This window comes from Natator depressus, chromosome 24, assembly GCF_965152275.1.
Source record: "Natator depressus isolate rNatDep1 chromosome 24, rNatDep2.hap1, whole genome shotgun sequence".
Taxonomy (NCBI): domain Eukaryota; kingdom Metazoa; phylum Chordata; order Testudines; family Cheloniidae; genus Natator; species Natator depressus.
In genome coordinates, this window is record NC_134257.1 from 9,784,316 (window position 1) to 9,808,839 (window position 24,524).

General features: G+C 55.2%; 1 protein-coding gene across 1 annotated transcript in view; it reads left to right on the forward strand.

Annotated features, from left to right (window-relative positions):
- Window positions 1–1,246: 1,246 nt before the first annotated feature.
- ARHGAP30 (Rho GTPase activating protein 30) overlaps window positions 1,247–24,524 on the forward strand; it is a 48,437-nt gene continuing 25,159 nt past the window's right edge. Inside the window, exons 1-4 of the mRNA XM_074938281.1 lie at window positions 1,247–1,596; window positions 11,108–11,210; window positions 15,671–15,815; window positions 21,770–21,852. Of these exons, the coding sequence (XP_074794382.1) occupies window positions 1,488–1,596; window positions 11,108–11,210; window positions 15,671–15,815; window positions 21,770–21,852 (440 nt within the window). The 5' untranslated portion in view covers window positions 1,247–1,487. The remainder of the gene's footprint in view (window positions 1,597–11,107; window positions 11,211–15,670; window positions 15,816–21,769; window positions 21,853–24,524) is intronic.

Genomic DNA, 24,524 nt, shown 5'->3' on the forward strand with positions numbered 1-24,524 from the left:
TGGGCGTGTGTCGAAACCTGCTGTTCCCACCCTCACTCCAAGGGAGTTTGTGAAATTGGCATGACAGCGAAAGCGATGAGAAAGCTGCAGGCCCTTTACAATGCATTTCTACCTGCCTCTCACTAGCACCGGCCTTGCTGGCCTTTAAACTCCCCTCCCACCGGGCAGGAACCCTGCCTGGGCTGAGGGATGCTCTCCTGCCTGTGGAGAGTGCAAAGGGCCCACCCTTGGGGTCTCCACGCTGACAGCACCCAGCGCCGCGGCCTGGTGACCCACGCGAAGACTGGTTCCTAAGGGCGCCCCTATTGGTACATGCAGGGATTGCGCCATCCCCAATTCTCCCGATGTGGAAGTGAACCGGGGGGTGGGCGGCAGGGGCTCCATCCAAGGAGGTGGCCTGCAGTAGCACCCCTCTCTCCCAGGCTAACGAAGCATTGGCAGGAGTCTAAGACCACAGATTTGGTATCGAGGGAGAAGAAGATGAGAAGACACCACTCACATCCAAACTTGGGTGTGTGAGTCTGTGGGGGTGTGTGCTAGATTTGTATCCCTCTCCAAGGTGTGTGTATGTGACTGTGTGTGTGTTGGATTTGGATCCCTTGTGTTTGTGTTGTGTGTGTGTGTGTTGGATTTGGATCCCTTGTGTTTGTGGTGTGTGTGTGTGTGTTGGATTTGGATCCCTTTCCAAGGTGTGCATGTGTGACTCTCTGTATGTGGCCGTGTGTGTGTCTGCGTGTGTTGGATCTGGATCCCATTCCATGGTGGGTGGGTGGTGTGAATCTGTGTGCGAGTCCATGTTTGTGTGAGTCCGTGTGTGCATGGGAGCCAGTGCATGGGTGAGTGACTCTGTGTGTCTGAGGCTGACGGGCTGTAGGTGTGAATCCATGTGTGCCAGCTTTGGATTCCCGTCCATGGGCGTGTGTGCGACCCCGGGGGGGTGGGTCTGTGTGTGTGCGGTATCTGTTTTGCGCCCTGTGGTTTCTTGAAGATGCTTGGGCAGGAAGTTAGCTTGGAGGCAGCAGAACTGACTTCCTGCCGGGTGCCGATCCCCAGCCCTGACAGCGAACAGGAGTGCAACGGTGCAGCGAGTTTTACGTCAGGCCTGGGCCTCGGCAGCTTCCTCTCTTGGGTGCTGCTTCCGCTGCTGAGCCGCCCGGCTGGGGGCTCCCCACACCCTGGGGCTGGGCTTTTGGGGCTTCGTTCCCAGGCCACAGACTCTCTCTGGACTGATTTCTTGTTTGGATCCAGCCCAAGCGAAGATTTCGGCAGCCAGAGGTTGATGCTGTAGAGGCGACCATGGGGTGGATTTGAGGAAGAGACACCTCCCCAGGGCTGCTCGGTGAATGGCAGCCATCAAAGGGGCCGCGGGCTGAGGATTTCCTCACTGGCCTGCCCCGCCCCATGTGGGCCAGGTGGTCCCAGCAGCGGGAAGGGCTGGGGCTTGTGTGTTAGAGCCTGGAAGCCCCCGGGCTGGTCCAACCATCCCCATGTCTCTCGCCATGAAAGCCCGGCAGAAGGTGAAACGGAAAGGAGCAGCCAAGGACCGGGTCTTTGGGTGTGACCTGCTGGAGCACCTCCAGCACTCTGGCCAGGAAGGTAAGGGCGGTGCGCTCCTCCGGTGGCAGACCCTCCGCCCCTGCTCTCCAGGGGGCTGCGGCAGGGAATGGGCCAGGAGACACCTCTCTGGGTGCTGACCCATTGCTCGGTGGGGACCCTCCCGGAGCCCCCAGTGCTGCTGGGCTGGTGTCTCCAGCACAGAGCCATCCCCGCCGCCGGCAGTGGGGCTGGGCTGGTGCAGCAGCGGCTTTCTGTGAACATCCGCTTGCCTCTGCACGGAGCCTCTCTGGGCGTGTTCCTGAGCCTCCTGCTTTGCTGCCTGAGAGCAGCCTGGGCAGATGGGCCAGCGGTCAGGGCAGGAGCCATCCAGGTGCAGCTTTAAGCCAGTATTGCAGAATCCTGGTTTCACTTATCATTTGAATCAAGGCTGCACCGGGTATGGGGCCGGCCCTGAGCCCTCACAGGGCCCCGTCGTGCCGGGTATGGGGCCGGCCCTGAGCCCTCACAGGGCCCCGTCGTGCCGGGTATGGGGCCGGCCCTGAGCCCTCACAGGGCCCCGTCGTGCCGGGTATGGGGCCGGCCCTGAGCCCTCACAGGGCCCCGTCGTGTCGGGTATGGGGCCGGCCCTGAGCAGTCACAGGGCCCCGTTGTGCCGGGCTTTGGGCTGGCCCTGCCCTGAGCTGTCATAGGGCCCCGTCATGCCGGGTATGGGGCCGGCCCTGAGCAGTCAGTACAAGCCAGCTTGGCATGTAGAATCGCAGCGTTCCCACAATCCCACTCGAAACCTGGATCCCAGAATCAGGCTCCTGCAGTCAGGGAACAGACACATGCCATGGGCCATGTCTCTAAGCAAAGCATCCCAGCCCCGGGGGACCCCTGCCCTCCCTAGGGGCTGTCAGAGCTTGGGGCCCGTTGGCAGGGAGGCTGGCATGCTCTGTGGTGTAACCATGGGGTTCCAGTGCCCAGGGAGCCCCTCGGTCTGGAGTCCAAAGGTAAAACAGACAGAATCTTTGCTGCTGCTTTCAGAGCTGGTGATGTGGCCAGTGCCAGGGCTGGAGGCTGGGCCTGGCATGGGCAACACGGCTCCCCTTCCCCTGTTAGAGCTGGAGGGGTGAGGGGCAGAGTCCTGGGAGAGCTGGCACCCCACAGGGATAGAGCTGTCATTGCAATGCCCCTAGCACCCCACGGGGATAGAGCCCTCACTGCAGTGCCCCTGGCACCCACGGGGATAGAGCCCTCACTGTAGTACCCCTGGCACCCCACGGGGATAGAGCCCTCACTGCAGTGCCCCTGGCACCCACGGGGATAGAGCCCTCACTGCAGTGCCCCTGGCACCCCACGGGGATAGAGCCCTCACTGCAGTGCCCCTTGTACCCCACAGAGAGCCCACACAGCAGTGCCCCTGGCACCCCATGGGGATAGGGCCCTCCCTGCAGTGCCCCTGGCACCCCACGGGGATAGAGCCCTCACTGCAGCGCCCCTGGCACCCCACGGGGATGGAGCCCTCACTGCAGTGCCCCTGGCACCCCATGGGGATAGGGCCCTCCCACAGTGCCCCTGGCACCGCACGGGGATAGAGCCCTCCCCACAGTGCCCCTGGCACCTGACAGGGACAGAGCCCTCCCTGCAGTGCCCCTGGCACCCCACGGGGATGCAGCCCTCACTTCAATGTCCTTGCCCCACCCCTTGGTTCTCGGGATCAGTTCTGGCAGAGGTGGCATCAGGGTGGTGATGGGGAGGAGGCCCGCATGTTACACACAGGAAGTTGGCTCTGTGTAGCGGGTGCCAGGCCCTGCCACTGGGCAGAACAGGCAGCTCAGTGCACAGCAAGAGGGGGGTGGAGGCATGAATCATGCTGATTGTTTTGCATTTGCTGGGCTCTTGCTGACAAGGGCACTTGCATCACTGCAGATTGAGCAACCGCGGGAGCTGCCAAAGGAAATGCAAGCAAGGCCCTAGTGGAAGTGCTTAGTAAACACGCTGAGGGACCTGGGGCTACCACAGGGGGTGCCCCACAGGGCCCTGTCCCACAGCCTGAGAGCAACACCCACAGGTGTTCATGGGAAGTGGAGCAGACCCAATGCTGAGGTGCAGCTGGTCAAGTGGTAGGTATCCCAACATGCATTGCTTTGGCTGGGCTGTTTCAAGCTGGCTAGAGCATTGCATGCTGGGATGTCTTGTCACCAGCAGCCATACCTGTGCTAGAACCATGCTAACTTGTAGTTACATCCCAGTGCCCATCGCCTGAGGAATTCAGACCCATTTAAAAGGGGGTGATTAGGGCTATGTCCATTTTACAGATGGGGAAACTGAGGCACAGGGCGTCTAAGGCTGACATTGGCAAAGCCAGGAGCCCACAGGCAGCTAGGTAAGGGATCCAATTTAGAATCATAGAATACCAGGGTTGGAAGGGAGGTCATCTAGTCCAATCCCCTGCTCAAAGCAGGACTAATCCCCAATTTTTGCCCCCAATCCCTAAGTGGCCCCCTCAAGGATTGAAATCACAACCCTAGGTTTTAGCAGACCAGTGTTCAAACCACTGAGCTATCCCTCCCCCAAGCTGTCATTGTAAGCTGGGAGCTGTGAAAGCTCTTTTAATGGCCATCATCTCAGCGGGACTTGTGCCAGGCCCCTCCAGAGCTGGCAGGTGGGTCTGTGCAGCTGGAAAGGCCAGAGGACTGGGGCCCCCTAGCGGAGCTGGGTGGGAACGAGTTTTCCGTCCCACAAATACTCTGGTGATTTTGAAATGTTTTCCCCTCTCAAACTGGGACGGAAAGTCGAAATCTTGGAAATTCTCATGAGTGAAAAAAGTGAATTTGTTCCTGTCGGGTCAGAGGAGACATTTTTCATTTGGATTTCAACCTTCTTTTCAACCTTTTTTTCTGTTGGTCATGTTAGCTTAAATTTCAAACCAAAAAGTCCCTTTGAGACAGAAAACTGGCCTGGTGCATTTTGAAAATGTCAGACCCTGCTGGCCGTTTGAGGGCAACTTTCCTCAAGGTTTTTTCCCGTTGGGAGACTCGGCGGATCCAACCCTGGCCCATGAGCCAGTTTTGGTTTTGACCAATCTGCATTTTTCGGTGAAAAAAACCATTTGTGGAGAAATTCCCGAGCAGCTCTCCTGAGGCGCTGGGTGCTATTGAAACCCCTGTGCAAAGCCCCTAGGGATCCAACAGGTCTCCTGCCATGCCCTGTGCAGTGGGTTACACCCAGCGCCTCTGGAAGCCAGACTGCTTCACCTATTGCTCCCTCTCCTGATTGGTTGCCTGCAGCATCTCCCCCTGTAGTGGCCCAGATCCTCAAAGATATTTTGATTTCAATTTAGCTCCACAAAGGCAGCGTGGTCTAATGGACGCAGCACCAGACTCGGACACCTCAGGGGGTCTAGTCCCAGCTCTGCCGCTGACCAGCTATGCAATCTTGGGCAAGTCATGGCCTCTCTGTGCCTCAGTTTCCCCTCTCACACTTTGTCTATTCAAACTGAGCTCTTTGGGGCAGGGGGCTGTCTTTCAGTGTGTGGGGGCCCCTGATCGCGGTTGGAGCCTCCAGGTGTTAATTAGTCATAGTGGGCTTCCTAAATCTGGATTTAGGCTCCTCAATTTGCTTATTCTGGCCTCTCGTCATCCCATGGCAAGTGAGCAGCAAGAGGCAGGGGTTAAGAGCCAGGCGCCTGGTCACATACTGGTCGGGTCACAGATGTGATCATCAGGTTGCAGCAAAGGCTCTGACGTTGCAGTAACTCTGGTCTGCTCCTGAGTTGCTGGGCAGCACTGAGGGGGGTGGATGCAGGATCCCGGACTCCGTGACAGACCCAGCAAGGCGTCCCGGGCTGCCGGAGATCCTGAGTGGGAGCAGGTGTGGGAATCAGCGCGTGTCCGCCCTGCAGTGGCTTCCCAGTTCTTTCCCCATCCCCACAAGGGCAGAGCCCGCAGCTGTTAGTCACTTTCCAGGAAGGCCGCCTGAGCTGAAATCACCTGGTCGGGCAGGAAACACATTTTGCAGGAGGCTGGTGCACCAGGAACTTTGCTCAGCGAGCGTTATCCTCTCCTCCCGCCACACGCATGGTCAGCGGCAGCCCGTGCCTAGGGTGGAGGCAGGGGAGCTTCTGCCTCTTAATGTCAGGCTGGTCTTGTTGCTAAACCGCTTCTCGAATGGGCAGGTCGGCTACATCAGGAGTCACTGACCTGTAGTGATATGATCAGGGGTAGCTTAGGAGGGCACCGTCTGCTGTCACTCCAAGGTGCTCATCTGTGCCCAGACTCCCCTGATACTCCACCTATGTCTGTTTCCTGTCCCTGGATGACCTCGGAAATCCCAGGTGCTGAGAAGGGAACTAGGCTGATCAGAGATATAAAGGGCCTGTCTTACAAGAGGAGACTCAACCGGCTCGGCTGGTTTAGGAGAGGGGATGCGATTGCTGTCTATAAATACTCAGCGGGGAAAACACCAGGGAAGGAGAAAAGCTGTTAAAGCCACAGGACAAAGTTGGCACAAGAACAAATGGGGATAAACTTTCCGGGAATTAATTTAGGCTGGAAATGAGAACCGGCGGAGGGGGGAGGTTCTGGACCAGCCTCCCAGTGGAAAGAGCAGGGGGCAAACAACCTAACTAGCTCTGAGATGGAGCCTGAAGGGTTGCTATGAGGTGGCTGCCTCTGATAGCAGGAACTGGGCTCCTTCCAGGCCCAAGTTCCCATGAACTAGCAAGTCCAGACCATTAACGTCGAAGGTCCGGTTGCACAGTGCCAGTCATCCTGTGGATAGTGCTTTCCAGTAGACAAATCAGGTCCTGGACTGTGAATTACAACCCCTCGCTGGGATGCTAATGGCTCCATGCTCCTCAGTGGGAAGCAGCTAAGGAGAGAGACTGTCATGCCCCAAGTGACCTCAAAGACCAGCGTTTACAACAGCAGCCGCCACTGAGATGGGGTGTCCGTTTTGGGCCATCCAACGTGAGACCAGAGAGATGTGATTTTCAGAGGCGCTGAGCACCCACAACTCCACATGGGGGCAGTGGGTTTGCAGCCCCTCTGGAAACCAGACCCTCTGTGTCTCACGCTGGGCTCCCCCAAACTGTGTCAGCGGGCACTTTGGACAATTTGGGCCTAACTCTATACAAGTAGCACTTCACCCAAAGAGGAAATGCAGCCACCTCTGGGGTGGAAGGTTGAACAGCTGCACGGCAATGCTTGCACGGCAGTCTGGAATTAGAAGGTGGTGGTGGGGAATATTGTGCCCAACTGAAAGTGGGGGGAAACGTAGGGGACCAGAATGTTCTTTCCCCAAGTTGAAATGTGGGCAGGACATGAGCATAAAAAGTGACCAGCCCAGGGCCATGGAATGTCAAACCTACAGAAGTGGCCAAGACCTCAGTCAGAGGATGGTTCCCCTAGCACCTTGCCAGGGAGCTGTTCAGTAATGAGAACAAGAAACGGATACGTCTCTAAGTCACAGCCGCCACTTCCGGCAGTACCTTGGGTTTTCCCTTATTTGTGTATTAACCAGGTCAACCCTACGTAGCTGATGAGCCCAGAGAGAGGAGATCGGGGGTGGGGGGGGTGGAGGTTATAAGAGGCCTCGCTCTGCCCTGATTGTCTCTTGTTGCAGAGACGATGGTAGCGGGCGATCGCTTGGTGTTCCTTCAGTGCCACTTCTGAAGTGAAATGTTGCAGGCAAAAAGTCATGTCCTGGCCGCAATTAGATGGCGTCTGTTAATTGTCTAGATCATTGGCATGCGCCTTGTGAAATCAGCTTGCGTTGGTTCTTAGCGCGAAGCCCATCCAGCGATCCGCAGCTCACGCGGCCGCGAATGCCTGAGGTGCTCGGTCATCACAGCGGCTGGTCCGATGTGCCGCAGCGTGGCAATTGCAGCTGTGGGCGATGGAGCGCCCGGGGTGCTGGGCTCTAGCCCCGCCCGCGCTGGAGGGCCTCCGAGCTCACTGACACACTCGGAAGAGTTGGTGATAGGTGGGCATTTGCAGAGGCAGCGGCTGCAAGGTGGCAGGTGTAAAACTCCATCTATGTGGTAACAGCCAGCCACAGGGATGGTCACTCAGAGCTCTGTGGTCTAGGCCCCTGCTGCATGCACCAAAGAGGGATCCCCTTTAGCTGGCTGCAGGCATAGAACAACCAGATCTAGCCTCTCGCCCAGGGCCTGACGAAGGTATGGTCACTGCAGGCCCCGGTTTGGGGCCCCAGCTCCCAAAGGCATGTGATAAGACTAGAGTGCTTGCTTTCGAAAAGGTGACACAAAGGGGACCCTTACGGACACAAAGAAAAGCTTGAACGTGTGACCTGGTGTAAGTGCTACAGCGATGCGGCCTGCGTCTGCAGAGAGCCTAAGCCCATTGCTCTGAGGGGGGGGGGGTGCTGCCCCACGCAGCTCAACAGGTTAATGCTGATACCTGCTGCTTTGGGGCCCCTAATGTCACAACCACAGCAGGGATTCGCTCTGCAGCCATTTGGCTCTGCTGGGGTCACGTCTCCAGCCTGCCCCACCCCAAAGTCCTCTGCGAGTAAAGGCACCGTGTCCTCCCTTCTCAGGGAAGGACCCCACCTGCTTAAGGCAGGGGCTATTGGTCTGTGGAGGCAGGAGGCCCAAGGGTGCCCGGAGAGGAAAGGGGACCGGGCTCCCACAAATCCATCTCTTGTGTAGGTAGCTCCTGATACTGCAAACCAAACAGGATAGGGCAGAAGTGCAGAGGCTGTGGTCACAGGTTGCCTTAATTGGGTGCTGGAGGGAAATATTTGGGGTGGGTTCTGGGGCAGAGGTTTGGGGTGAGCACCTGGTGGAGGAGGAGTTTAGGGTGAGCCCCAGGAGGGTGAGCACCGGGGGGAGGAGATATTTAGGATGAGCGCCAGGGGAGAGATGTTTAGGGTGTCTACTGGGGGGTGGGGTTAGCCCCTTCATGGTTCTGCTACAGGGTGGGAGGTCTTTATGTGTCGTTGTCCCCCACAGATCCCTCAGCTTGGGTGGGTGGGGGCAGAGCCCTCCCTCCTCTGGGACAAACCAAAGCCGTCTAAGGCAGGGAGCATCAGAACTAGTGCTGGGCCCCCAGAAGACATCTCTTGTATGGGTGCCCCTGCAACTGCCACTCTAAACTGGGGGATGGATGGGATCGTGGGGACCCCAAGGGAGGCTGGATCTAGGATCCTGGATTACAGTTCCCTGGCCCTGCTTCCCCCCCCCCCCCCGGCATCTGAAATCGGTAAAAAATCAGCCCCAAATGAATGGAATTAAGATGTTCAGAATCGAGCCGGGAGTCTCCACATGCGGGCTGGGTCTGAGACAGCCAGAAGTGGGGATGACACCTGCTCTAGTTCTTTTGCTTCCAGTCTGAGTGTAGACAAGTGCTGAGCTCCAGGATCACCTACCCCAAGCGTTGAAAAATCAGGAGCCTGGCCACTAAAACAACTTGAGATCAGCTTCAAAATCAGGCAGTGGTTTTAAAAAGAATACATTGTGGGGTCTCTTTCTTTGCCGACTTCAGGGGTCACATTTTCCAGCTTGTCTCTGCAACTGTGAGGCCTAAAGAACCTAGGAATTTTTGCATGAAAGCTGAGATCTTCATGCAATCCCCTGACTCCAGCCGCTGGAGCTTTAAGACACCAAATATCGCGAGACTGGGAATTCGTGCACAGTTGTGTGTGGTTGCTTGTAGATTGATTTAAACCTGACATATTGGGGTACCTTGGGCTGGTAAATGTACGGTCACAACACCGCTGTGAGCAGTTTTAAACTGATACAAGGACATCCACACACGAATTTGCACCAGTTTAACTAGAAAGGGTTTTGAAACTGGTTTAAGCTGAGTCAATGCAGCTTCTGAATAAAGGTAATGGGTGTCTCACCCTTTTTGTGTCGCTAGCCCCTTTGCCAGCACACACACACGCGCGCGCGTGCACGCTGGCTGAGCACAGCGATTTCACACCGCACACTGGGAGTGCATTTCATTTCCTGTGTGTGGTGAAGAAATGAAATCGGCCGGTGACTCCACCCAGTCAAATCTCCCCAACCAGAGACCAAGCCAGCTGACGCAGATTTGTTCCTTTTTCACTTAATGCCCATCCACTGTACTGAAAGGTCCCCATAAGCAGGATCTGGGGGGGGGGAGGGGTAGGGAGGGGTCTGCACCCTAGGTACAGCCATGCATGTGATGCAGAGCGCAAGACAGAATCCATGCATTTCCATGGTAACTGCAATGAGTACATTGTTACAATTTGTTAGTTATTTTATGGTAGAGGCCCCAACTGAATTGCAGCGCTAGGAGCTGCACATACATATAAGTGACAGCTCCCAAAAGAATCTAAATGGACATTACACAGATGGGAAACTGAGGCACAGGGTCAAGTAAGTGACTGGTCACGCTCACGCACACAGAATAGCTAATGTCATCCCTTAGCCTTGTAAGGCCTGGACATGCCATTCTAATCCCAGCCAACAGGGGGCAATGGTCTCACACACACACACACACACACACACACACACACCCCTTCAACCCATGCAGCGCAGGACACAGAAGGCGGGGAGCAGCGGGTTTCCAGTGAGGCCATGAGACCCCCCAGGAGCAGCCCTGGTGTTGGAGCAGGGAGACGCTGTGCGGGAGTGGAGCCGTGCATGGCTGAGAACTGTGAGGCTGCCCCGGGCAGAGGCAGGCAGGTCCCGCTAGGGTGGCTGAGCTCAGGTGTGACAGGTGCTACAGTCCACATGGAACCCTGCTCCCAGGCCTGCTCTCCGAGGACTGCAGGGACTGGGGTGCAGGGGTGAACCGTGAACACTTGCTGCTCTCTCCCTGCTAGCCATCTCCAGACCCCACCCCCGGCCCCCTTCCCTCATCCGGCAGGGTGCCCCCCAGGTCTGCTGGTTCCTGTGAGGCAGGGGCGGTTATTTTCCAAATGCTTCCCAGAATCCTTTGCAAGGAGGGCTCAGGACAGTCAGAACAAAGGATTCTGGGGGGCCACCCACCCTCGCCGCACAGGACTGAATTGGAGCAGAGTCTGCCTTTCGGGGAGCCTGGGGGCAGAAACTCCCCAGCCCCAGCTCAGCACTGGCTCCATGGTGACTGCCCCTGGAGCTCTCCCAGCCAGGGCCTTTTTGCTGTGATGCCCTGGGCAGCTGCCTCTTAGAGCTCCTGCAGCCAGGAATTTGTCTACACAGGAAAATTAATCTGGAGTAAGGTCAGGTGTCAATTTAAAGCAGATTAGCTGTTCCTCATTAACTCCACAGCCCCACATTAGTGGTCTCCTCCTGGTGGTTGCCTGCTGCTACTGCACCCCTCTAGAGAATCCAACCTCCCTTGGGAGATCAGCGTGGGTCTGACAGCTGTGGCTGGGCCCCGAGGCCCGGAGAGGTGGAAACTCCTCCCCAGCTGCCCACTTTACAGCAAGACGTCACGCGTCTCTGCTGGGGAGGAGGAATGAAAGGGGGACATCGCAGCAGACTTGCCCCGCTCCAGAAGAGAAGAGCTTGGGGCTCTGGCCATTTCGTGGCTCCAGTCTTCCCCCCCAGATTTGCTGCCGAGCTCTGGCTGACTCTCCTCTCTCCCCCCAGTCCCCCAGGTGCTGAGGAGCTGCACCGAGTTTGTCGAGCAGCACGGCATTGTGGACGGGATATACAGACTCTCCGGGGTCTCCTCAAACATCCAGAAGCTGAGGTAAGGACAGGGGCTGAAAATGCCTCTGATTGGAGGGGACACTTGCGCATGTGTGGGGGACAAGTGGGGGGGCTTCCCATGTGTCTGACACACTCGTGGCATCTGTGACACAACACGTGGCTCTGAGGGGCCCTTCATTAAAAGCAGTGGGTGAACGTTTCAAAGCTGGGTGCCCAAAGCTCCTACATGCACATCTAGGGACCTGCCTAGAAGGGCCAGTTTGAAACTCCCGAGTGAAGTGGGGGATTCCCCATCTCTTGTTGTCTTCAAATCCAGCCAGGCTGCCTTTCTGGGAGATACACCATAGTCAGACACAACGTATTGGGCCCAATATACAGGTAACTGGGTGAAATGCTCTGGTCTGTGTAATACAGGGGGTCAGACAAGATGCTCTAATGGCCTTAAACTCTATGATCTAGGAATTTTTAAAGGTGCTGAGCTCTTTCTTTCTTTCTTTCTTCCCTGAAATCTCCCATAACACACCTCTAGGCACTGAACAGTATTTCATAAAACAACACACCTCACTTGCAGGTCGTCTCAACCTTGGAAAACTCACATCCAGCAGTAAAATACAGATCAGCCTCAAATTTGCCCCGAAGGACAAAAGACTGGGGGAAAAGCCAAACCTTTACCCTGTGCTCTGAATGTCAAACAGACTCAGACTCCTGCAGAGCTGTGGAGGAAGCAGATTGCAAAGCTAAGACAGCCCCTCTGAGAATGCAAATCTAGGGCCTGTTATTTGAGTCCCAGCTGATCTGAACTGTGGGGACGAAGCACAGTTAGAACTGGGTCCCAGACATTGCAGGGCTTTAGAGATCATCAGAGCTGGCTGGGAACTGGGATTTCTGTTCCACAGGAAATTCTGACATTTCAAAATTGGTTTTTGCTCCGAATTGGAATGAAAAGCTGAAATTTTGAAATTTCCCTCAGATGAAAAGTCTAAAAAAAACCCCCAATCTGGAGCTAGCGAAATGTTTCATGTTGCTACTGTTGAAATGTTGAGTTTCAGTCAGGTAACATTTTTTCTTTTGGTTAACGTCAAAACCCTATAACAGTGGTTTTCAACCTGTGGCCTGTGGATACCTGGGGGTCCGCAGACTGTGTCTAAGATTTCCATAGGGGTCCGCATCTCCATTTGAAATTTTGTAGGGGTCCGCAAATGAAAAAAGTTTGAAAACCTCTGCCCGGTAATATAATATTAGTTATGAAGTATCATATAGATACAAAGTAATATATTGGTATAAAGTAAAAATCAAAGTGAAATGGGAATGTTGAAATGAAACACTTTTTCCCTACTGAAACAAGGAAGCTGACCATGGTTTGTTTTGACTTTTTCCCATCGAAAATGTCCTTGAAATTGACACGTTCCCACACAATGTTTAGATTTTGATGAAACTACAATTTCTGACAGACAACTGCTCCGCTGAAAAATTTTCACCCAGCTCCAGGCTCGGGATGTGACCGGTACTTTGACGGTTCTCGGGGTACCCTGGTCTGTGAGTCACCTTCTTGTGCCCTGCCTCTAGTGATAGCTGGGGGTAAGCTTCTAACCACCACCAGCCATCAGACACTCAAGCGCTGTCCTTCAGGCTATGCAGCTTAATAAGAAGTGCACCCCAATCCCTTAATCCCCTTCAAGCATCGGCAGCTTGATGGGTCCCCCTGTGATGTCCAGCCCTTGACACTGGCTACTCACAGAAATTCCAGATCCTCTACCCCCAAAGAAGCAGTGCACCCAGTTTTACCAGTTTTACCTTAAATCATCGCTCCTGTGTAACACACAGCATTTGTGCCCACTTGTAATAAACCGAAATAAACTCTTATTTAAGAAAGAACAGAAGTTTCACTAGAAAGAAGAGAGAGTGTTGGAAGCAGATGGTTACAATACAAAACATCATAAAACGGGACCTGGATCCCACCCTTATTAATAGTTCCCTTTCCTAGCCAATAAAGTAGGTTTCCCCCTGCAAAATTCAGATGGTTGCAGAACTGGGTGGCTTCCCAGGAACCGGGGTCCAATCCTTCCTGAAACATCCCCACCCAACAAAACGTCTCCTCAGTGAATGGCTGCAGAGTGTCTTAACCAGTCTTTTGCCTTCACTCCCAAATGGAGCGACCTCCTGGCAGTATCACGCTCCTCTTCACCTCCACGTGGCTTTAGTGTGTATAGTTTACCTTTGATGGTTTTCCATTGACTTCTCTGGGTTGTTGGGATGGTGGACAATGGAGCGATACCTTGTGTCATGGCCTAGCCAGGGAGGGGCAACATCTTCCTCTGACTGGAACGGGCCCGCACCAAGACATATGATTCCCTGGTGACTCCATTTCCCTCCAAGGCATGGTTTTCAATATAGTTCCATTATTCCTTAATGATCAGTTGTACGCACATCTCGAAATGATTAGGAGTATCGTTACATTACAAGCTTTCAGTAGAGACCTCACATGCTACCCTTGGTGGATAAATACCATGAGAGTGGTGTCTGAGGTGTAGTGAAAAGAAAAGGAGTACTTGTGGCACCTTAGAGACTAACCAATTTATTTGAGCATGAGCTTTCATGAGCTACAGCTCACTTCATCGGATGCATACTGTGGAAACTGCAGAAGACATTATATACACAGAGACCATGAAACAATACCTCCCCCCACCCCACTCTCCTGCTGGTAATAGCTTATCTAAAGTGATCACTCTCCTTACACTGTGTATGATAATCAAGTTGGGCCATTACCAGCACAGATCCAGGTTTTCTCACCCTCCGCCCGCCCCCACACAAACTCACTCTCCTGCTGGTAATAGCCCATCCAAAGTGACCACTCTCTTTACAATGTGTATGATAATCAAGTTGGGCCATTTCCAGCACAAATCCAGGTTTTCACCTGCTGGAGAGTGAGTTTGTGTGTGTGGTTTTTGGAGGGCGGGGGGGGGGGGAGAAAACCTGGATTTGTGCTGGTAAAGGCCCAACTTGATTATCATACACATTGTAAGGAGAGTGATCACTTTAGATAAGCTATTACCAGCAGGAGAGTGGGGTGGGAGGAGGTATTGTTTCATGGTCTCTGTGTATATAATGTCTTCTGCAGTTTCCACAGTATGTATCCGATGAAGTGAGCTGTAGCTCACGAAAGCTCATGCTCAAATAAATTGGTTAGTCTCTAAGGTGCCACAAGTACTCCTTTTCTTTTTGCAAATACAGACTAACATGGCTGTTACTCTGAAACCTGAGGTGTAGTGAGTTTGTCAGGTCGGAGACAGGAGTTTCTTGCAAAGAACAGGAAATGCTTTGCTCATTGGCACCACCAGGCCTTTGTGTCATATGTAGATAGCCCCAAGCTAGCTTTGACGTAGCTACCTCGGGGCAATTACCCAGAGTTTCAGGTGGGCTTGTGCAGCCCGTGCTGCCGCGGTTTCACTGCTCCTGAGGCCCGAGCTAGCTACATTAAAGCTAGCTCGGGGATGTCGACATGTCTAGACAGACCCCTCGTCATCACCTGGAATTGCCCCCGGAGCAGACAGGGAGCCTGGGCAGTCCTGGGGCAGTTGGTGCTACATGACCCTGGGGACTCACACCACGGGGGGCAGCTGCATTCTGCACTCGCTCACGTGGCTTCCGGTGTCCCGGGAGACGGTCACGCCTTGGCTTGGTGACTAGCGCTACAGGGCAAAGAGGGCCTCTGGATGGGAGCTGGCAGTGTCGTTTCCAGCTCGGGTTGAGCGAGCGCACTGAAACGAGCAGCGGGATGAGTACCTAGGGCTTCAGGTGAGCTGGTAGGTAGGGCAGGGAGCCCATCCCACCACGGCTCCACCGCAAGTTTTAGTGCACTCGCTCCAACAGCATGAGAGCAGGTATGTCTCCCCAAGCTGGATATGACCCCCGCCCGCTGCCAGCTCCAGTGTGATGCGCACAAAGAGAAACGGGGACCAAGGTCTTAGGGCTCAGGGAGAACTTGGCTGGCCCCAGCCAGTGGCGTGCGGGGACTGGGTCTGGGTGTCCTTGCCTGTGTGTGGATTGTGCATGTGGCCCATGGAGCCCTGATGTGAACACATGCTCCTAGGTTTGCCAACCCTCCAGGGCTGTCCTGGAGCAGGAGCACGGGAACAGGGACAGGGGGCCATGACCCTCCTGCTTTTTACCGGTCATAAGGGTGAGCGAGGGTCGGGGGGAGGGGATGGAGAAGAATGAGCAGGGGTCTTGGCGGGGAAGAGGCGGTGTGGGAGCGGGGCCTCGGGGGAAGTAGCAGGGCCACGGTTCGGGCACCAGTCCTCCCCCCAACTCACACACTTTTCTGCCACTCCTGTCCTGGAGTCTCCAGGAATCAAAGACTGATCTTTCATTAAAGATGATGTCATGTGATGAAACCTCCAGAAATACGTCCAACCTCAGCTGGCAACCCTAGCTGCTCCCCAGTCTCATCTCCCCCAGGCTCGCCAGTGCAATCACTCTCCTCCCTCTCTTGGTTCGCAGGCAGGAGTTTGACAGCGACCGCTGCCCCGATCTCAACAAAGATGTGTATCTGCAGGACATCCACTGCGTCAGCTCCCTCTGCAAAGCCTACTTCCGGGAGCTCCCCAACCCCCTGCTCACCTACCAGCTCTACGACAAGTTTGCTGTGAGTCTGGCCCTACAATCTGCCTTCCGGGGATGTCTCCTCCACAGTGCTAACTCCAGTGATCGGCACCCGGGGCTGAGCCCTGGGCTCGGCCTAGTGCCGGAGCGAGCAGCCGCACTGCAGAGCCCGACCCGAGTGCCTGTGTCTGCCCTGTTCTGTACTCCCCTGTGTGTGTCACCCTCGCTGGGGGGCTGCTTGGGGGGGAACCCCATGGGTCTTAGCGTGGCAGTGAGTACTAAGTGCAGTGGTTTGCTCCCGGTGCATTGTGGGAGAACTTGTCTGTCCTTCTGGGCACACAGGGGGAATTGTGGGAAGACGCAGGAGTAGGGTGACCAGATGTCCCCATTTTATAGGGACAGTCCCAATTTTGGAGTCTTTTTCTTTTATAGGCTTCTATTACCTCCCACCCCTGTCCCAATTTTTCACATTTGTTGTCTGGTCATCCTACGCAGGAGGGCTATCAGCACTCAAGAGGTTTAGCCTGCGTCCACACTCCAAAGTGGGCAGGTTACTAACCCCAGTGAAAACCTCACTCAGCCTTTAGTCTGTACCCCAGCTGTGCCAGCTAGCCTAAGTTTAATGTACCACCAAACTGGGGGTGAGAGGGTTTGTGTGTGGATGGGAGCAACAGCCTCTGTAGTGCAGTGAAGACAGAACCCAGCAGTCTTGGCTACCAGCTGTGGCAATTTCACGTCCGCCTTGGTCCTCACAGCGGTGAAGCACTGGGAATTAAATCATCGGCAGCTGGCATCCTGCCCATCCCCGCAGCACTCTGACAGGCAAATTCCTAGCAGGGCATGGGTGAAGCTGCGTGTGCTCTGACTTGCGTGTGCAAATCAGGGTGTTTCTGTGTTTCCCCTGGGGCCCACGTGTGGGCAGGGTGCATGCTCCATTCAGTACCCGTGCTTTAGCAGATGTGAGCCTTAGCAGAGAAAGGGCAGCCCTTGCCGCTGTGGGACAGATGAGATTGTGGTAAGTTTTCTTCCCAGTGAAATGCCCCACAATAGCTGGGGCGTCCTCTTCTTGGACAGAATCAGATTGAGTTAGGTCCTGCTGAAAGGGCCCAGCAATTGCTATGAGGGGAGCCTCAGATCCAGAGCCCCCACTCCGAGCAGTCCGCCCTGAGGAGCATCCCGTTATGGCTTGTGCCTCCATTCCCGAGGTGTCCGTAACTCTGAGGTTCTACTGTAGATAAGTTCATGGAGAATAAGTCCATCAGTGGCTATTAGCCGGGATGGGCAGAGATACAAACCCATGCTCTGAAGTGTCCCTAGCCTCTGTTTGCCAGAAGCTGGGAATAGATGAGGGGATAGATCACTTGGATCACACAGAGGATGTTCTGCTCATTCCCTTTGAAGCACCTGGCACTGGCCACTGTTGGAAGACAGGATACTGAGCTAGATGGACCATTGGTCTGACCCAGTGTGGACGTTCTTATGCAGGGGTTAGGCTTAGAACTGGGAGAAATTTTATGCAGATTCTGCGCCACTGAAAGCTTTCTCGAATTCATGTTGGTTTTGCTGAAATGTTCATGTGGGGGGGAAAGAAAATCCCCAAAAGTTGAGGCACAGCTGTGGCTGTGCTAATCAGATGGCAGGGGCTCCGTGTTGAAATGAGACAAATGCAGACTGGAAATAAGGTGTAAATTTTTAACAGTGTGAGGAATTAACCATTGGATCAATTTCCTAAGGGTTGTGGCGGATTCTCCATCACCGGCAATTTTAAAACCAGGATTAGAGGTTTTTCTAGAAGATCGGCTATAATTAGGGCCCTACCAAATTCATGGCCATGAAAAACGCATCATGGGCCATGAAATCTGGTCTTGTGTGTGATTTTACCCTATACAATACAGATTTCATGGGGGAGACCAGCGTTTCTTAAATTGGGGGTCCAAAAGCGTTTAGCAGGGGGGTCACAAGCTTATTTTAGGGGGATCGCAGTATTGCCACCCTTACTTCTGCACTGCCTTCAGAGCTGGGCAGCTGGAGAGCAGCAGCTGCTGACAGTGGCCGGCCAGCAGCAGCGCAGAAGTAAGGGTAGCAGTAGCACCAGAATCCCCCTCCCCCTACAATAACCTTGCGACCCCCGCCCCCAATTCCTTTTTGGGTCAGGATCCCTACAATTACAACGCCGTGAGATTTCAGATTTAAATAGCTGAAATCATGAAATTTTCAATTTTTAAAATCCTATGACCGTGAAATTGACCATGACTTTGGTAGGGCCCTAGCTATAATTCAAACAGGAATTAGTTCAGGGGAGTCCCATGGCCCGTAGGAGGTCAGAGTAGATGATTATAGTGGTTCCTTCTGACTTTGGAACCTATGAATCTAGAATTTCTGACTCTATTCAAATGTGACCTGCCATGTGGAACAGTTGGACGCTCATTGGGCGAGTGATCTGGAAACTGAAACTGCCTAGACCCCAAAGTGAAACTCAGTGAGCTGAGCTAGAGAAACGCAAAAAGCCACGGCCCGGCATGAACAGTGACAGTCCATGTGATCTTTAACATTCTTTCCATTCTAATAACCACAGGCAGTTAGACCCTGCAGTAATGGAAATTATTTTGCTATGGTTAATGTTATTTCCCTGATACTAATTTTCATTCTCATCATCTTTGGTTCTTATGTGGTGTTTTTCATTTGTAGATCCCAAAACGCTTTACAAAGGAGGGTCAGGATCAGTATCCCCATTTTACACATGGGGAAACCGAGGCACGGAACAGTGCCCAGGGTTACCCAGCAAGCCAGAGGCAGGGAGGGAGGGATAGCTCAGTGGTTTGAGCATTGGCCTGCTAAACCTAGGATTGTAAGTTCAATCCTTGAGGGGGCCATTTAGGAGTCTGGGGCAAAAATTGGGGATTGGCCCAGGGTTGGACTAGATGATCTCCTGAGGTCCGTTCCAACCCTGATAGTCTATGATTCTATGAGTGTTCTCCAGATTTCACACACATCTAACAAAGAGGCAAGCCCGGCTCCCGAAAGCTTACAATCTAAGGGAAATGCAGCCAGTAGACAGAGAGTGCAGCTAGCACAAAGCAAGGGCTGGCCTAGTGGCTAGGAAATCAGTATGAGTCTCGGCAAACCTGGGGTCTAGTCCTGGCCCTGCTAAGGGCTAAACTGTGGTAAGTCAGTTTCCCCTTCTGTTAAAATGGGAGCTAATAATCCTGAGTGCCTCTGTAAAGCAAACTTTTTGGCCCGAGGGCCACATCTGGGAATAGAAATTGTATGGCGGGCCATGAATGCTCACAAAATTGGGGTTGGGGTTGGGGTGGGGGAGGGGATGAAGGCTCTGGTTGGGTATGCGGGCTCCGGGGTGGGGCCAGATATGAGGAGTTCAGAGTGCAGAAGGGGGCTCCGGGCTGGGGTGAGGGAGTGGGGTGGTGAGGACACCGTCTGGGGGTGTGGGCTCTGGGGTGGGGGTGGGGATTGGGGCATGGGGAGAGGCTCAGGGGTGCAGGCTCCGGGAGGTGCTTACCTCAAGATGCTCCCGGAAGCAGCGGCATGTTCCTTCTCTGGCTCCTACGTGGAGACACAGCGAGGGGGCTCTGTGCGCTGCCCCTTCCTCAGGCACCAGCCCTGCAGCTCCCATTGGCCGAGGTTCCTGTCCAATTGGGAGCTATAGGGGCAGCGCTTGGGGCAGGGGCAGCGTGCACAGCGGAGGCCCCTGGCTGCCCCTACACATAGGAGCCGGAGGGGGGCCATGCCGCTGCTTCTGGGAGCTGCGTGGAGCGGCCCCCAACCTTGCTCCCCAGCCGGAGCGGGACAAGCCCCCGACCCTGCTCCCCAGCTGGAGCTCGAGGGCTGGATTAAAATGCTGGTGGGCGGGATTCAGCCCGCGGGCCGTAGTTTGCCCACCCCTACCCTAGGGGCGCTGCTCTCTGCCGTGGAGTGCAGAGGAAATGGACGCTGTGGTGCAAGGAGTCTGCACATTGGCCTGTTCAAACCACCGCAGAGGACCATGTGTTGCTGGTGCCCTGGGTGTGATCATGTCGCCCTCTAATGGCCAGTGCTAGGGACTGTAACCATCTGTTACTGACTCTCTCGGTTTTGGGGCTAACGTTTGTGAGTTCAATCCCTGCCGGTATCTCTGTGCAGGCTGCTCCCAAGGGTGCCATAGAAATGATCGCTAGTCAATAAATGTTGCGGATTGGTCCTGCTTTGAGCAGGGGGTTGGACTAGATGACCTCCTGAGGTCCCTCCCAACCCTGATAGTCTATGATTCTATGAATGATTAATAACAAGGATTTCAGTAGGATGAGACTGACTGGGGCCTCTGGATGCCCCATAATACAAACGAAAATAACGGTGCTCGTGTCCTCTCTAGAGAAGCGGGGCTGGGCCTGCCGGAGCTGGGAGTGGATGGAGCGTCTCCTGCGACCTGGGGCAGGGCATTTGCTGTCACACCGTTGCACAAACAGCAGGGTGCCATTTTCCATGTGAGGCAGAGAGGCCTGGCCAGCTCCGGAGAGCCCTGGCTGCTGGAAGGGGGTTGGAGGTGGTGGAGGCTGCAGTCAAAGCCACAGAACTTGCTGCTCCATTGCCAAACCTGGACCCCCAATTTCCTCCGTTTTCAGCTGCCCCTGACCCTCAAGAATCACCTGGATCCCATCTGGGAGGAACAGACGTCGCCAGAGGCAGCAGTTGGAGGCTGGGTTGTTTAGCCTTGTTCTCAACCCAAGCCGAAATTGGCTCCCCTGTGACTAAGGGTGTGTCTACACTAGAGCTGCTGGTGTCATTTCCAGCCGGGCAGACGTACGCGAGCTAGCTCTGAACAAGCTAGTGTACTAAAAATAGCAGTGTGGCTGCGACAGCACTGACGGCACGAGGGGCTAGCTGTCCAGGTACCTGGCTGGAGTCCCGGGCTGGAGTATATTCTGGCAGTTTTTCAGCCCCAGCTCCAGTGTAGACTTATCCATAGGAGCGACTTGCTGAGCTCAGCTGGGTCCCCCTAGGGCTTGGGCGGGCTGGTGTGAGCCATGGAGGGGAACAGGGGGGCCCGGGTCATGTCTCTGGATCGGAGAGCAGTGGATAGAGATGGATCAGCAGAAAACAGGAAAGATCCCAGAGCTCCAGGGCAGCGGGTGTGAGGCTCTGTATGGCCTTGCTCTAAAGTCATGGCGGCCCTAGGTTCTGTCCTTGGTCCAGGGCTGGGCTGGGCTTGGTGGGACCCTGCAGCCGCCCCAACCCCACCCTGGGACGTGCTGTGAGGACGCTGGTGAGAGATGGCCGAGAAGGGGGAGTGGAGAGAAAAGTCTGGATTCCTCTCTCTATATCATATTGCCTCTATCTAAATCCGTGGTACGCCCACATTTGAATACTGCGTGCAGATGTGGTCGCCCCATCTCAAAAAAGATATATTGGAATTGGAAACGGTTCAGAAAAGGGCAACAAAAATGATTAGGGGTATGGAACGGCTTCTGTATGAGGAGAGATTAATAAGACTGGGACTGTTCAGTTTGGAAAAGAGACGACTAAGGGGGGATATGATAGAGATCTATAAAATCATGACTGGGGTGGAGAAAGTAAATAAGGAAGTGTTATTTACTCCTTCTCATAACACAAGAACTAGGGGTCACCAAATGAAATTAATAGGCAGCGGGTTTAAAACAAGCAAAAGGAAGTATTTCTTCACACAATGCACAGTCAACCTGTGGAACTCCTTGCCAGGGGATGTTGTGAAGGCCAAGACTATAATAGGGTTCAATAAAGAACTAGATAAGTGCCTGGAGGATAGGTCCATTAATGGCTATTAGCCAGGATGGGCAGGGATGGTGTCCCTAGCCTCTGTTTGCCAGAAGCTGGAAATGTGTGACAGGGAATGGATCACTTGATGATTACCTGTTCTGTTCATACCCTCTGGGGCACCTGGCATTGGCCACTGTCGGAAGACACAATATGGGGCTAGCTGGTCCAGACCCAGTCTAGCCATTCTTATGACTCTTGCTTTTCTCTCAGGATGCTGTGGCCATACAGATGGAGGAGGGACGGCTGGTGAAAATCAAAGAGGTGCTGAAGGAGCTTCCATCCCCACACTACAGGTACTGGGGGCGGGGGGGGGTGACCCTCACCCCTCCGCCCACCCCAAGACCCCTCAGAGTGAGCGTGATGTGTGAGCAAAAGCCTCGGGGGTAGCCAGGGCCGGGCTACTTGGGCTCAGCCATACAAAAAACCCTTGAGTTTTGGAGCTGGAAGGGCACAGGCCATGGGGGACCCAGTTCCCCTTCTGCTCCCAGGCTGGCCCCTCCAGGTCAGGGCTGGGGCATTCTGGGATGGAACACGCTTGCCTGGCCTGCCCTTATCCTGCACTCTCCAGGCTGCCGGCCGGGTGCCTTTCACTGGCTGTGGTGTGGGCTCCCCGCTGGCTGTTGGTCCCAGACTAATTTACCCCAACCCCGATATCGGTCACAACAATCAGCAGCAGTCACCTGGGTCAGCCACACACTGCCCCAGCCTCAGCCCCTTGCTCTCTGGCCCTCCCACTGCCCGAGAGCTCTGGCTGATCCCACCGTGTGCTGCAGATCATACGGGGGGGGCACGTCGCCCAGTGGGGAGCTGAGGCTCTCGGCCTGCAGCGCCCCGGCAGCAAAGCCTGCCCTCTCCTGCAGCCCGTGTAGCCCCTTGGCCATCCAGTCAGAGGAGAGCCTGCAGCGGGGTTGCCCAGGAGCTCTCTGGCCAAGCAGGGAGTGGAGAGGCCGGCTTCTCCTCTCTGTGGCCAGCCCCTGCAGCACGGCTGCTGATCGGCAGGCTGGGGGGCTCCCCACACTTTGGCAGCATTGTCCGTTGCGCTCAGCGTCCGCCTCCATCGGGGTGAGCGGGAGTTTGATCCCTGGAGTGGAGCTAGGACAATGTCGAGCACAGCCTCTCTCCAGCCAGGCCTCGCCCCTCCTGCTGGCCCCTGGAAAGGAGCCTGCAGATGTTCCAGGAGCTGAGGCTGGGTCTCCCCCGCCGGGGTCTTGTGTCTGAGACTATGGCCCCCTTCGCCCTCAGCTGGCTCAGGCAGAGACGTCACCGAGGTGGAGCCAGCCCATGGGGCCGAGGCCTGGATTGATAGCCGTTGGCAGGGCAGTGGGAGGGAACCTGGCTCTGTGGCTGCTACTCTCTGTGGGCCAGAGTCTCTCCTGTGTCAGACCTTCGCTCAGCACCAGGCTGCAGAGTGGGTCTGACCCCATGGTCAGCGTGCTGGTCTGCGCCAGCCCTGACGCAAATTAGAGCAGCCTAGGGGCTGCTTTAACTTTTGCCACTGGTATGTGGTCCCTTAAGAGCCACTCCACAACTTCTGCCAGGGGGATTTGCCATTGGCCAGGATCCAGCTGAGGGGCTTGGGTAAAAACCAGGGGCTGTGTGTCCTGTGGATAAACAGGGCATGCCATCTTCAGCGCCGCCAGTCCAGTACTGTGCAGGCCTGGACTCACCGCCATAGACGGGACAGTGCAGAACTAGAGGGGTCAGACAAAGGCGTTGGGATGATCCAGGACCTGGAGACACTCTGCTATGAAAAGTGTTGACGAGGTCAACCCTGTTAGTTTAGAGAGGGGATGAATGAGAGGGGACTGAATAGTCTAGAGAAGGGAGACTGGGGGTTTCCATTCGCCCAGTCTCATAACACAAGAACAAGGGACAGGCAATGACACAGGAAGATGGGAAATCCCAAACTGATAAAAGGAAATACATTTTCATGCATCATGTTATCGGCCTATGGAATTCGCTGCCACAAGATGTCACTGATGCCCAGAACTCAACAAGATTCCCAGGGGGATTGGACAGGATCTGGGCAACAGGACTATCCAGAGCAGCGGTTCTCAAACTTTCGCAACCTGAGGACCCCCATTTTGACTTAACATTTTTCGGAGATCCCCCAAGACCCCCTGCTCAGTCCCAGGCCCTGCCCCTGCCCCACCTCTTCCTGCTCCCTGCTCACTCCATCCCCCATCCCTCCGTCGCTCGCTTTCCCCCACCCTCACTCACTTTCACCAGGCTGGGGCAGGGGGGGTGCAGGGTGCAGGCTCTGGGAGGGAGTTTGGGTGCGGGAGGGGGTGTGGGCTCTGGGAGGGAGTTTGGGTGCGGGAGGGGGTGTGGGCTCTAGCAGTGGCTCCTAGGCAGGGAGCCAGCAGTCTCTGCGCCTTGCTCGCAGGCACCGCCCTTGCAGCTCCCATTGGCCGCAGTTCCTGGCCAATGGGAGCTGCGGAGTCAGCGCTCGGGGCGGGAGCTGTGTGCAGAGACCCCATGCCCCCCCCCACCCCACACAGGGGCTGCAGGGACGTGCCAGCCGTTTCTGGGAGCGGCGCGGAGCCTGCCTTAGCCCCACTGGCCACTGGACTTTTAACGCCTAAAATCTCCTGGTTTGGCTTCAGTAGCCTCTGGGAAATAGAGGGAGGGGGAGGAGTTGAGGGACGGCGGGGGAGGAGTTGATCAGCGGTACCCGCGGACCCACTGGAATACCCTCAGGGACCCCCAGGGGTCCAAGGACCCCAGTTTGAGCAACGCTGATCCAGAGCGATCACCGATCTCTGACTGTTGGAGCCCAGGGTGGGACCATGGGGGCAGATTGTCCCACAGCCGCTGCTGTGTGGTGGTGACAGCTGCCCCGGCTGCACCTGGTGCTGGCCGCTGTCAGAGACAGGACACTGGGCTAGATGGGCCTGATCCCGCCTGGCATCCCTGTGCGCCACCGGTCTCCAGCCCAGAATTTTGAATCCCCCCCCTCCGTGCC